The 15,395-nt window shown below is 36.1% G+C and overlaps 2 protein-coding genes across 2 annotated transcripts in view; both read right to left on the bottom strand.

The window, feature by feature from the left end:
* Positions 1–15,395, bottom strand: part of LOC133533081 (uncharacterized) — a 333,016-nt gene that overhangs the window by 284,441 nt on the left and 33,180 nt on the right. The window contains exon 2 of the mRNA XM_061872024.1: positions 9,089–9,221. Within this exon, the coding sequence (XP_061728008.1) occupies positions 9,089–9,146 (58 nt within the window). The 5' untranslated portion in view covers positions 9,147–9,221. The remainder of the gene's footprint in view (positions 1–9,088; positions 9,222–15,395) is intronic.
* LOC133532902 (uncharacterized) lies at positions 899–4,678 on the bottom strand. Its single transcript, XM_061871762.1, has 3 exons — positions 4,346–4,678; positions 2,845–3,784; positions 899–1,036 (listed from the first exon to the last, which is right to left on the bottom strand). Exons 1-2 carry the CDS (start codon positions 4,446–4,448, stop codon positions 2,847–2,849), a joined length of 1,041 nt encoding a protein of 346 aa, XP_061727746.1. The 5' UTR covers positions 4,449–4,678; the 3' UTR covers positions 899–1,036; positions 2,845–2,846.

Consider the following 15,395-nt stretch of genomic DNA (forward strand, 5'->3'; position numbering starts at 1 on the left):
AAACAATAACTTTTTAATCTCCAAGCACTGCCCGGGCAAATTGAACTTGGTCATTAACCATATTAGTTAGTGGTCTATTATAATGTCGGGCAAATATGTGCGACCTTGATGACCAACCTACAGCCTTCATTATGCTGTCTACAGTAAGACCTTCTCTGTGTGCTCTAGAGGAAGACGCATGTCTAGTGGAGTGAGCTGAAAATCTAGATATATCCACTCCACTATCCTTCATAATTTGTTTAAGCCATCTACTAATAGTCTGAGTGGAAGCTTCTCTGATAGGGCTTTTAAAAGTAAGGAAAAGGTTTTTGAGGGAGCTATTTTCTTGTCGGAAATTTTGAGTAGTTTCTAGATATCTAGTTAAAGTCTTAGCCGGACATATCTCAGGTTTATTACTTAAATATGGTATGCTAAGTATTGTTGGAGGACGTCTGGGCCCAGAGGTCTTCAAAAGGTTTGTAATTAGTATTGTGATACCGTCTGGAGAGTACTTAATATTATTAATTTTAATATAAAAGAGAGTCTGTACTCTTTGGCCTGTTGACAAAATCAGTAACATTGCTAGTTTCTTTGTAAGTAACTCTAGTTGTAAAGATTCTAAGGGATATAGATTTTCTAAGAATGTTAATACTGTGTCTGGGTTCCAGGTATCGTTATACTTAGGTTTCATAGGGCGCAACTTATAAAATCCTTTGAATAAGCGCTTAATTCTCTCATCCGTGCCTATATGGCTGCCAATTATAAGGGATAACGCTGAGCGATAGCAATTAAGTGATTGATAAGATAGGCCATTCTCGAAGCAGTTTGTTAAGTATGATATTATGATAGGGACTGATGCACTGAAAGTATCTATATTATTACGTTTACTGTAAAGCCACCACTGGCGTAAACAACTATTATATTGTTTAATGGAGTTCTTAGATAATGAAGCAATCATAATGTCAACTGAACGTTCTGCAATTAATCTTCTTTTAAACGCTTCCCTGATAATTTGCACGCCGCCAGGATAAGTTGAGTCTGAAGTGGGTGTGGAGTTCTGAAAGGAGACATGAGGAGATCTTCAGATGGTCCAAATGTTAGTATATCTGATATTACCATAGATTTTAACAGTGGATACCAAACTTGAGAAGGCCACAAAGGAAATACTAAAATGCCTGTGGCCTTTTCTGATTTAATCTTGTGAAGAACTTTTAGTAGAATACCAAAAGGGGGGAAAGCATAGAAAAAGGTAGAGTTCCATTTGACTGTGAAAGCGTCAATGTTCCAGGCGAAAGGATCCCTGTGCCATGATATATATTTGTCACATTTATGATTAATTCGTGACGCAAACAGGTCTAAGTCGGGGGCACCGAATTTATTAACAATAATATTAAAAATATCCTCTGCAAGTTCCCACTCTGTATCTACATTAAAGTTGCGAGACTGAAAATCAGCCTCAACATTTTCTTTTGATTTTATGTAAGATGCGAAAATCCACAGATTCCTCGCTTCACACCACCTCCATATTTGTCTAGTAATATCATTTAGTAACGGGTATTGCACCCCACCCATACGGTTAATATATGCTATGGCGGTTGTGTTGTCTATCCTGAGAAGTACTTCACAGTCATTATATTTGTCTGCGAAGCATCTTAGGGCAAAGAAAGCTGCTAAAAGTTCTAAATAGTTAATGTGTTGATTGCGCTCCCATTCAGACCAATTGCCTTGTGCACTCTGGCCATTGCAAAATGCACCCCATCCCATAAGTGAAGCATCTGAGAATATTTCTAGAGAGAAGTTATATTGCTTAATGTGACTACTCTTTACTAGAATGTTCTCTTTCCACCACATTAAGTCTGTTTTGATTGGTTTATTCATGATCATAATTCCTTCAAAATTATCATTATGGCATTCTAGAGCTAAAAACCTTTCTCTTTCTAACTTTTTTGTGTATACAAACCCATAGGGAATTGCTATGCAGACTGATACTAAATTTCCTAGTAATTTTGCAAATTCTCTAATACTGCATGATTTAATTTTAAGGAAGTTTTTAATTAGGGAGTATAAATTATTACGTTTCTTTAGTGTAGGGCTTAAAGTCATGTTTCTTGGATTAATCGTAAAGCCTAAATACTCCTTCACTTGGGATGGAGTTATAGAGCTCTTTTCCTCATTAATTATGAAACCTAAACATTGTAATAAATTACATGTTGTTTGGGTGTTATTTAGACATTCCTTGTAAGTACTCCCAAGACAAATTATGTCATCAAGATAGATAATAATCCTAATACCCTGTTCTCTTAGTGTTTCAATAGCTGGTTTTAAAAGTTTAGTAAAAACTAGAGGAGCCGTAGACAAACCGAATGGCATACAGTTAAATTCATATATTTTCTTATTGAATGTAAATCTTAAATATTTCTTATGCGATTCATTTATAGGCACCAAATAATATGCGTGTTTTAAATCAACAGTGCACATGTAATCATCTGTTGTAACTAGTTTACATAGTGTCCTAACATCTTCCAGCTTGAAATGTTTTGTTATAATAAAATTGTTTAAACACTTTAAATTGAGAATAAATCTGTGAGACCCATCTTTTTTAGGGATAGTAAAAATACTAGACAAAAATTGATCTTTGCTTGGTTGACATTGGGTTATAGCCCCCATTACAATAAGTTTATGTATTTCCATTGTAATAATCTTTCTCTCAGAGGCATTAAATGTATTATTAAGAGGAACATTATGTTGACTTGGTTCACTATCAAAAGGAATGGAATATCCCTTTATCCAATTTAGGATTGTTTCATCGTTTGTCAAAAATGTCCAACAAGTATAAAAATGTTTGAGGCACGCAGGAAAATTTACCTTTATGGGTACCTCGCACGACCTCCTCGATGATGGGATGTTGTTGGTCGGCGGGTTGACCTCACTTGTTGAGGTGGACGTTGATGGCTGCGCTGAGGCTTGTAGTTTGAAGTCTGATTGCTTTGGTATGGTCTTGGTTTGTAATTTATGTTGTTTGTTCTGAGCGTGTACTGGTTTGGGGCGGTTTGCCGCCTGGGATTCTGATAGTTTTTTGGTGTGTTTTTGGGTTTTAGAATGTTGATTGTGCGTTTCATTGCAGAAGACGTTTTTACTGATTCCTCTAGTTTAGAATATAAAAACTCAGACCTCTTGTTTTCACTTAGGTTTTGTGTCAATGACTTATCCATAAATGGTGCAATCATCTTTCTGCGAATTTGAGTGTAATTGTAATGCAGGTTACTGAGTAATCTTATGCTGTCACTCAGGGACTTTATTGCCTGCAATTTGTCAAAATCTTTCTTGGTTAGATCATTAATTGTTTCAGTAATTAAAGCAATTGCTCTGCCCAGGTCTTGCTGCCTATCCTTCAGTAAGTTGTCTCTATTAGTCATGGAGTTGTTGAGTAAACCTGCAAATTCTGTATTTAGTCTTGGGGCATCTAACAGTTTGATGTTTCTTGGGATCTTAGTTTTTGATAAGGATTCATGCATTTCTTTATTCATTCCATCTGTTAGTATAGTATTGATTATCTTAACAATCTCTGGTTTTATTTCAGCTCCATAGTTGGCATTGTCATCTTGTCCTCCTTCTCCGAGGGCAGCTAGTATGTCTTGAGGCAGGTCTTCCTCTGTCTCAATGTCAACTTCCTCTTCTTCATGTTCTTGACTGTGTTCTTGGGTGTCTTCTGGTTTGTCACTATGAGCATTAACTTCTTCTGACTTATTGAAATTTTCATCCACACTATCTTGTTCCAAAATTGATAACGTTTCTGGATCAGTGGCTGAAATTTTTTCATGATATGTTAGATTTCAGTCACACGCTTATGGTAAGTATTTAGGTATATACCCATATTTCAGAGCCACTTGCCTAGTGAATTGAGTAAGAACTAAAAATATGGGCCCATATCACACCTCTCTTTAAAATAGGCATACTATCTCAACGAGATCCTCCCCTTGATCCAACGGAGTCTGGGGGTATGCTTAGATGTTATCTTCTGAGTTCATTTCACCCAACGGGGACATCGGATTTTCGAAATTCGAAAGAACCCGGCATGAGGTCATGTAAAATATTGTCATTTTCTTAAGGTCCTATAATATCTCAACGAGATCTTCCCCTTTTTCCAACGGAAAATGGGGGTAAAAGACCAGATAGCTTCTCTCAACGAGAGAAACGGGTTCCGAAACTCGAGCAACCCGCTATAGGTTATGAATAATTTTACGCATATTCATAATATCACAACGACATTTTACTGTGCTGAGGTACAAAGCACTCAAAATAACCAGCTACGTGTGGAAAAAAATTAGTATAACAAGTCTAAATTCAATGTTTGATGAAAGCTTACCAGTCAAGGCTTCTTTGTATCTCTGTATCTTCTTTTCCATCTTCCGTATCTTCCGCAATCTTCGTGCATCGTGTTCCTCACCTTCACTAGCTCTTTTAAGCATCTTTTTCAGACAAATTATGAAATCTTTTATGTAATACCATACATAAAACTATTTATTTTAATGGGACGCGAAACGTTAGTTTATCGCGCGAAAACAGAAAAATGAAGTATGGTGACCATAGTGTTGCCAGGTAGGGTTATTTTTTTTTTAGGCTCTGAAATCGCGACGTTAGACGCTGGAATCAGGATACTACATGTAATAACTACCTCGGACTAAGCACAAATATAATTTAACAAGTATAAGTCCTAACAATATACTTCCGAAGACAATATTGTAGAGAATTTTATGGAGAATAAACTTCACCTGGACATTTTTATTGTAGCTTTCAGTTTTCACGAAAATTTATAAAAACTGAAAATGGGTATATAAAAGTGGAGGGGGGAACAATAACTTTTCGGCGTGTTTCTACTTCTATTTATTCTTATAATCCCAAAAGCTATATGCATGTTACGTGCTTTCTGCCGGATAGTTTTTTTTACAAAAAAATCCAGGGGTCTAGTTATATTAGACTTCAGCTAAGACGTTACTTCGTCTGTGAGTAGTTTCATCGCTAATGAGCCGAAAAAACCTTGAACTTTCAACTTTTTTAACATTACGAACAAACTATGTTTATTAACTAAAACCATTTACCCAAACCCGTTAATAATTAGGTTATACTGAGCAACTTTTATTATGGGGCCATTCCCTAAATCGCGAAAAAAAATTACTCTTCCATGGAAAGTTGTTAGACCAGCCAAAATGTACGAATTAGCCAATTTTTTTTCGTAATTTTGCGGTTTATCCCATTGTCCCATAGATAACGGTTTTTTAGTATGACCTCACCATTAACGGGTGAGTAAATGGTTTTAGTTAATAAAAAAATAATTATTTCAGACCTTGGTCCATACAGTGTTAGATTAACTTACTTTAAAAAATTATATTATATTATTATTGAAATAAATTGAACTTATAAATAAATAAAAAATAAAAAATCATTTATTTCAGATTTGTTTAAAAATCCATAGAATGTTAGTTTTAAATTATATCATTATGTTAGTATTAGATTAGATTACATTAAATTAAATTAAATTAAATTACCTTATAAATTATTACAGATACTTAATAACCCTAATGTATTTCTGTAAATTTCATGTGAATCTGTGAGTATCTACAATAAATACTATTAAACGTTTTACGTAAAAACGTACGATGATACGATGATAATATGTCAGTGTCAAAAGTGACGTTTCTTCAAACAAAAACGTCACTGACATATCCAATCCATATCGCATCTTTAGGGCATTTTTGACGTATCTTAAAGTTCGAATCAGGCTGTTAGTTAATTTGTGTAATAATTACATTTATACATTACAACAAATAAAAATATAAATTAAAGTGTTACATGTTCTATTTTGTTTTTATATATTAAATTGTGGCTACTATAGCTGTGTACAAAGTTACACTAAAGTGAATCATAACTAAAAAAATCCTTGAAAGAGTCAAAACCTCCACCCCATTAGCTCTCCGAAAAACATAAAACAGAAATCTTGAACGAAATTATATCAAATAATATGTAATTGTCTACAAATTGTAGGCGCTCGTATAATTAGGAGCGGGTCCGGGGAGACGGAACAGGGAAAAATACTTGTGTTTTAGATCGAGTATTATGTAAATACTTTTTAGTACGAAAAAAAAGAAATATTGGTTATATTAGATAGAACATAATTGTGGAGTACAAAGGCGAACTTATCCCTAAGAGGGATTTCTTACAGTTACCCTATACCTAAAGTAACAGGTTCAAATGATGGTTCACACGTGTAAATGTGTTAAACGGGTGTAAATGCAGAATGACATTAAACATTAAAAACGATAAACTTTTTAATATATTTAGATGCAAAGTGTAAATTAATAAAATTATATTTAAAAAAGTAATTTGTAATAAAATCTCCAACAGACTGCTACGTGTGCTGGCCGAGAGGTTAGACTGCCCGTTCCAGCACCACTGGATGCTCCTGGTCCTGCACATGCAGTGGGAGTTTTTGGAATGTGAGTAGTCTTCTTCATGTTATATAATTTTTGTATTTTTATTTTTATGTGAATGCGTCTTTTACTAACATTAGCGTATTAAAATTAATTTTATTGTATTAGTAATATATTTATTATTAGGCTTATTATGTCTGAAATAAATGATTGAAAAAAGCAATTTTCTCGTTTGAAAGGTCCAATAAATTGAAAATTTTATTTTAATTATATTATGTCGAAGAGAAAATAATCCACATTAGTTGCTAGATTCATTAAATTTTTTTAAAGTTTTTTTTTTTTTTAAGAGAAATTTAAGTACGAGTATATTTCAACAAATTACTCAACTGATCAAAAAGGATTGATGAGGAATTCATTGTCAAGCTTCTGTGTATTACTACCGAGTATTCTTACCTACAAGTATTTATACCTCCCTTCTCCAGTTCATTCCGGCCGAAATGGTAGAAAACGGATATGTGTGTTTCGCACCGCAGCCTAATTTATTTTATTGCCAACATCACGCTCCATGGTATTTGTGTATTTCTACATAGTATTATTACTGGTAGTATTTTACCTAGTATTTGTAATCGAAGTATTATTACCTAGTATCGCCACCGCCGCCTAATTTATTTTATTGCCCACATCACGCTCCATGGTATTTATTAGCGTGTGGTCTTTTTTGACTGCATTCTAATGGCTTCGAATTTACTACAATGTTATGTGGACCGAAGGTATACCTAATAGTAATCAACAGGTAAGGTTTCTGGTTTTATTTTAAACAAAATCATCTTTGGCCTTATATACAAGCACCAGAATGGGGTTGGCCGCTTGAAGTACTTAACAGATGGCGCCAGCATAGGTTTTACCTGCAAGCCCTAGAATTGTGTCAAATTCTTTATTATGTGTGTGTAAGTCAAATCTCATAGAACATAGCAATGAATGAAATTAAAAAATTAAAAAAAAAACCTACCTACGCTATCTTCTTCAACCTAGATTTCTCCCGGCCTAGTGCCAAGGTCCGCTTTCCTACTCAATCTTCTGCACTTTGCTCGGTCTCCGATATGCAAACAAAATCCATTTTATGCCAAAAATGCCTTACATGAAAATAGCTGATACTCTTCGAACTGCTGGACCGATTTCTATGAATCATAGCTAAGAACCACCGCAAGGAAACTCGCTTTCACGTAAAAAAACCGCATCGAAATCGGTCCATCCGTTAGAGAGCTACGATGTCACAGACATACATTGGCGTCAAACATAGAACACCACACTTTTAGCGTGGGGGGTTAATAACTACATAACCAACAAAAAAGCGAACTTCAACATTTCCACAAAGATAGTGAAATTTAATTAAAACTCCAACCACACAAAACTGTAATTTTCCATGAACCAACTAAAAACAGTAAAAACCGTTTGACGGAGCTAATTTCTAATTATAAACTTGCAGTTTCCGCTAAAACTGCGTTAATTATAACTAGAATTAGTTTCAACTTTAGAAAACCATTACTCATTTCACTTCGTTCTTCTTCCTAGCGTTGTCCCGGCGTATTGCCACGGCTCATGGGACCCTGGGGTCCGCTTGACAACTAATCCCAAGATTTGGCGTAGGCACTAGTTTTTACGAAAGCAACTGCCATCTGACCTTCCAACCCAGAGGGTGAAACTGGGCCTTGTTGGGATTAGTCCGGTTTACTCACGATGTTGTCTTTCACCGAAAAGCGACTGGTAAATATCAAATGATATTTCGTACATAAGTTCCGAAAAACTCATTGGTACGAGCCGGGGTTTGAACCCGCGACCTTCGGATTGCAAGTCGCACGCTCTTACCGCTAGGCCACTAGCGCTTCATCACTCATTTCACTTCGTTGTAGTCGGTTAAAGTATTTAATTTCAGATGGCAGCTTCAAGCTACTTTTAGGTATGCCAGAAAATAAGGCCGTGGGCTGGAAGCACGCGGCGCGCGGCGGCGAGCGTCCACAACAGATTCATTCAATTCTATACATTTTGATCTCTTCGCTTTGATCTTTCGCGAGACATATGTGACCGCGGCCGGCAAAACGTCCCACTTTGTCGCTTGCTATAAGGACGAGATTTCCTTGTATATTTATACGACCTTGTATGTTGATAACCTGTCCAGTCGTCCTTATGGCTAGCGACAAAGTGGGATGTCTTGTCCACCTTTTGTATGATAGGGTTTTTTTTTGTGCAAAGGATTAAGTAAAAAAAATTACCGCTTAAAGGCCAATAAAACGTAATAAAATAATAAACAAACTTTCACGGATTCAAAACTTTTTTATATGAGCTTGCTTTGTTGGCCTTGATATATAATAGTTAAAGTATAAGACGTAGTAACTTGCGTAGAAAACTGTCTTAAATCAACATACGAGATATTTTCTTAGGCAAACTAACTTATTCACAACTTTTTCATTTTGAAATTTCAGTTTATAAGAAAGAGACAAAATTTATCAGAGGCAAGTAAGAGATTTCTACTTTCATTAATAAGGAGTGGTGTTATTTGTATCACAATTTTGATGTTGGGGAAATAATTCGCTAAACTTTTACAGACCAAAAACTTATAATATTTAATTGTATTAACCTAAAATTGTCTACTGTGTACAATAATAGCTTGATATAAGACATACCTTGTGTAGAATAGACAGCGAAGGCGAGCAGCAGCGCCGCGCTCAAGATGGCGGCCATGGTTACAAAATGGCCGACAGTAAGGGCACTATCACATAACGTTTAGTCCTGCGGGGCGAACACATTCGCCGGGACCTGGAACAAGAAATTGGAAATTAATTACGTGTTTTATTTAATATATATATGTACCTATCTAAAATAAATGATAATATCTAAAATTAATTAAGTTAGGGCTTGTAGAGTAAGAAGCTTGGCTTCCTGAAATACTTACGTATTTTGATATTTATAAGAAGGTTTCCCATATATATATATATATATATATACATTTTGCGGCATTATATATACACTTTGCGGAAGTCTCATACAAACTTTCATCCCTTAGTTTAAGGGGTTGGAGGGGAGGAGTTTTTGATTTTCTTTTGTTGTTTGTGTACTAGCTCACATACCAAATTCCAGCTTTCTAGGACTTCAGGAAGTACCTAAGACGGTAAGGTGATCATCAGCGAGTGAGTGAATGAGTGAGCCAGTGACGAAATCAGGGTTTTTTAGATAAGTATCAATAAAATCTAAAGTATAAGAGTTATGTATTTGAAACTTTCTATGTTAAATAAGTCCACTATAATAAATAGTGCCCTTGCGCTTCGCTTGGCTTGTCTTTGCGGGGCTACTACCGTGGCGCCAAATACTTATGCAAAATAAGACAACTATTCATCTTTCAGAATATGGTTCGACATAATAATCAGTTATTACATCCCTTCGGGATAACCCAATGCAGCCCCTCGGTTTCGACGACATACCTATATGTAATAGGTACTTAGGATTAGGACCATGCAATGCACACATTGACAATGAATACACATACAAGTAATCACGATAGGGGTTATTAGATCTATACTTTTGTCAGAAATGAGTATGTGCCTTCGCTAGTCCACTGACCAGTGTTGGCCGAACGTTAATTAGAATTGAAAATATTGAAAATTAACCATTACAAATTGAACCGTAAACGGTAACCGCCCGTTATGCCGTCGTGCGTTACGGTATTTTCAATTCTAATTATCGTTCAGCCAACACTGCCATGGGGCGCATTCATTTAGTAGTAGTAGTAGTAGTAAAACTAGTTATTTTACAGAAATGAAAACAAAACAGGAAATAAAACACTCATCATTAGTACAAAGGCATCATTCAAAAGTTCATTTATTACGTAACACGATTTTTGCCAGTTTTTTTACCCCTTTTTTACTAAAAATATTAATAGGCCCCCTCTTCCCACAATATTACGTAAGAATTTAAAGGAATAAAATAATACAAGTTTCGTTTGTCTTAGTGTTTATAAAAAAAAAAATGAAAGTTTATTTTTCCTACAAAGGTACTGGAGCCCGTCTAAGCTAACTCTGCACCGTGTTTGATAGCATAGTGTGTAAATGTATTATCTTAAACGTCAGATTTTCATAGATATTTGAAAATTTTAGCATCTTTGTGACTTTACGTAAGAACCATGAAATCCCCCTTCCACCCCTTGTAAGAAAATATGACAGGTTCAACCCCCTCCCCCCTCCTTTAGACATCCAAAAAAGTATAAAACCTAACCTTCTGTTAGCTCAAGGAAAGACTTAAACAATTTTAGTTTGACCCACTTTCAAAGTAAAAGTCTTGCTACAAAAATTATATTCTCTGTGTCAGTTTTAAGAAACTAAAAACGACAATGTTTCAGTATTTTGCAGTTATTTAAGTATTGTATTATAAGTTAAAAACTTTATTCAAATATGATTATGACTTAGGCATTACGATTTATTATTTGGCATTTCTAGTCAGCATATAGCCTCCTAAAGCCCAAGGTCCTATCAATAGGACATATCAAGTTCGATGAAATTTAAAATATTTAAATAATTTGAAATTAGACCAGAGTTCGGTAGTTTTTTGACCGCAATTGAACTTTTGACCGAAACATGATTTAAATGCCGAAACCTGCCAAAACCGAAACACTAGTAAGTCTAATAGTAGTATTTTTTCTATCGTTTAATTTGTCCTCTTGACCGCAGAAGTCAAATTCATTATAGTACACTAAATTGTTTCGTAATGAAGTCATTATAGTTGAGTCAGGAGCCCGTAGTGAAATCGATTATAGTTTGATCGGAGTCTTCATTCAGCCATTAAAGTCGACGAGTATCAAAAATAATGAATAATAACTCGTAATCCTCACAACTGACATACCAAACAGACATAAAGCACCCTTCAGCTCACCCCATGCCAAATACTAATATAATTCAATAAATATACCTTTTCGCGTCACTTAGGGCCACATTAGGGAATGAATAACCAGTATTTATACTTGTATCAAGTTACTTTTGTATCCCTATAAGCCTGTTGGTGATGGATAGGCTGAGAGCTAGCGCTTGGATTCGATTAAAAAATCAATGAACAAATGTTGGTAAGTTTGAGGAGTACAGCCTACAGTTAGAAAGAATAGAAAGCATTTATTCAGACAACACATCAAATCAAATAACACATAGCAAATACAGGGCAAAGATAAACAAACAGTAGAAACAAAGTTTGACGAGCGGATTGGCCTAGTGGGCAGTGACCCTGCCTATGAAGCTGATGGTCCCGGGTTCAAATCCTGGTAAGGGCATGTATTCGTGTGATGAGCATGGATATTTGTTCCTGAGTCATGGGTGTTTTTTATGTATTTAAGTATTTATATATTATATATGTCGTTGTCTAAGTACTCTCAACACAAGCCTTATTGAGCTTACTATGGGACTTAGTCAATTTGGGACTTAGTCAATTTGTGTAATAATGTCCTATAATATAAAAAAAAAAGATGTGAAGCCGAAATGGTCTCCACTCAGCAATGCAGTTAAATTTATTACTCGTAAGGCTTAGAGCTGGCGCTTGGATACATTTACTGTTTTGACTTTTTTATTATTTTATTTAAAAAAAAATTAAAAATTAAAATTATTTATTTTCGTAAAATATACAGGTGTTTATAAAGTAGGGGATAGTGCTACCCGGTAAGCAAAATTTGCCTGTATTGGGCAATATTGGGCAATATTTATTTATTTATTTATTTAATCTTTATTGCACATAAGAAAACACACTGTACAATAGGCGAACTTAATGCCGTAAGGCATTCTCTACCAGTCAACCTGTAGGCAAAGCAGATAAGTTGTAGGCGGTGCAAAACATAGGTATAGGTGATACAATTGATACATGTACGAACACAATACATTCATAAAAAATACACATACATAAACATACATATATATTAATAATATTGATATAAATACATATACTTACATATACATACCTATATATACATATATATATATATGAAATCAGATGAACTTACAAAGCAGAAACATTAAGATTTTCCAGTACTGCCAGCAAAGTGCTCACTTAAGGATTTTTTTAAAGCAAACCTGTTCGGACACTGTCTAATTTTGACAGGGAGACTATTCCAAAGGCGAGCTGCCTGAATAGAGAAAGAATCGGACATGTAACCAGTTCGGAGAGTATAGTAGTAGTAGGTCAGTATTTTATTGGCCAAAGCGTTAGCAAAGGTGTCCGTTTTAACTCGGGAATATTACTTTCGTATGTCCGGCTGTTCTCCTCTACAGGTCGCAATTCTTAACCGATTTTCGTGAGATTTTGTGACCAGATTCTATGTTTTTTTTGTCGATCTATTTTTTGGCGCTTAAGAGTCCACTGTGATAGCGACTCAACTAAGTATTTTTCACTTTTACATTTTCTAAGCTTAATGCGAGGTCTACCGCTCACAGAGCCACTAGTATACTTATACTATAATATAAATCATGTTTCGGTCGAACGTTCGGTTTAGGGCAAAAAAACTGCCGAACCTTTCAGCCGGGCCCACTACTTTTGATATGCGGACGCAAAACCGACACCGTGGCCATTCCATCGCCATCCCGCCGCGCCATAAGCCATCCCACAATTCCTACACCACTATGCTGGCCCATCTTAGTAGGCCAGTCAGTATATGGCCCATCGTGTAAAGGAGCCATGACAGATTGCATGTACACTAGTAATTGTGCATTATCTTGGCCAGACATCGGACTTTAGGAGGCAAAATTTAATGGCTGGTAGGGAGTTCCTATGTCGATGAACTTACCTATTGATGTTTTTCCCATCTGCCAGCGATCGCTGCAAGTTTTGCTTGTAATAAATAAGTTTTTGGCACAAGCTTTTATCGCTGACTGTACTTTTCTTTCCACAGGCAACTACTACTCATCGAGCAAATTCTAAAAACCCCAAACACAATTAGATTGCGTTGTTTTATCACAGAGTTCCTATGTCCACCTCTTGTCTCCATCATCAGATCAGCTCGATGGTACCATAATATTGCATTGTCACCCGACTGACATATGTATGCAAATTTTCAGCTCAATCGGAAACCGGGAAGTGGATCAAATTTAACTTGCAAGATTTGATTACAAACAGACAACGGTCAGGCGTAAATAAAAGCTTTTAAAAATAAAATTTTACTGAAAGTATAAAAATGACTCGAAGCTCGCGCAGATCCGCCTCCACCATGTCGCTCCAGCGATACCTAGGGCGTCCGATAGGACCGAGAAAAGTGGCGCTGTCTTGTGTCGGAGGCCAAGTCTCATTTTGGGTCGCTGAGCCAACGGAGTAAGTAAGTAAGTATAAAAATGAAACAATAATCTAACACTAGCTCTTGGACTTATAACAGAGGGCGAGCTAATGCAGTAATTACCAAACTCGGTTCCGGTATTTTTGTCCCCGAGACAGATACTCGTACACAACACAACTTTAATTATCTTCCCTTTGCAAAACTAAAGATTTCTACTTCAAATAGTTAAAGTCCGCAGCAAGCTCGGCCAAATTTCACCCATACAAACGGAGTTTCGTTCTCATTTTAAAACTACGTGTTGGATTGTAATGAAACATTGCACGTACAATGACATAAGGTATATCTGTGCCAGTGGCGGCGCGTCACAAATATTCATAGAGAACCCGGAGCTAATTTTGCTTTTCTTTCTCCATGAACCGATCGTAGTAGTACTTAACGGGCTGTAATTAGACAAGCCGATGGGAATCGAGTTCTTTGAAAGATCCGCCACTGATCTGTGCTATGAGGTATATATATGTATATCTATGTCTGTAATTACTTTATATAGCTCCAGCCATCGATTTAATATAATCGATGGCTCCAGCTTATAAAACAAACGAAATAGAGCAAAAACTAGTTTTGTATGAAAAACTTAAATTAGCTGTATTATTTAACTATGGTATCTGAAGCTACATAAACTAATTACAGGACTAGATATACCTTATCCTATTGTAAGTACAAAGTTTCAGAGCAATCTAGCTAGTCGTTTTAAAATGAGAGCGTAACTACGTTTGTATGGAGAACCGAGCTTTCTGCAGACTCTTAATTTCGACATGTAGGATCATTAGTGTACTTACAATACCTAGACCTAGTCTTTGTAGTTTTATATATTGTTTTTTTGCAGATTTTCTTTATGGACCCCTAAAACATGTCCAGACATTATAACGGTATCTAATAAAAAACCGGGCAAGTGCGAGTCGGGCGCACGAAGGGTTCCGTACCATTATTTATAAAAACGGCCAAAAAATTATGTTTGTTGTATGGGAGCCCCCCTGAAATATTTATTTTATTCTGTTTTTAGTATTTGTTGTTATAGCGGCAACAGAAATACATCATCTGTGAAAATTTCAAATGTCTAGCTATCACGGTTCATGAGATACAGCCTGGTGACAGACGGACGGACAGCGAAGTCTCAGTAATAGGGTCCCGTTTGACCCTTTGGGTACTGTAGTGCTCACTAACCATAATATATTACATTCACTGGCTCGATACCACACCAATGTTCGGCAGACGTCCGTCCGTAACTGTAACTGTCATCGGACTGCCTACCCACATCCGCGTGCTCGAGACAGCGCCACAGCTGTCACTATATCTAGGCATAGATAACACTACAGGTGCGGAACCCTAAAAATTACCACTTTTTCGCCAATAATTTCGACACGCACAACATTATTCTACATTACCACGAGCCCTATTTTTTGCTGGTATATAAAGCTTTCCCAGATTTTCGTTACATCATACTCGTAAAACCATGTCCAGACTCGGTATTAGTAGTAAACAAGACCATTTTTGTTTGACCATTAATTTCGACATGGCATCATTACTGTACCTACAAATTTGCCTAGAGGCATTTCTAAGAGCGTTTTCACATTATCCGATCCGTTATCGGATTGAACGGTTGGATGTCCCTTGGAGAAAGACAGCTGCCCAATGGCATT

Source organism: Cydia pomonella, chromosome 28 (genome assembly GCF_033807575.1).
Source record: "Cydia pomonella isolate Wapato2018A chromosome 28, ilCydPomo1, whole genome shotgun sequence".
Lineage (NCBI taxonomy): Eukaryota > Metazoa > Arthropoda > Insecta > Lepidoptera > Tortricidae > Cydia > Cydia pomonella.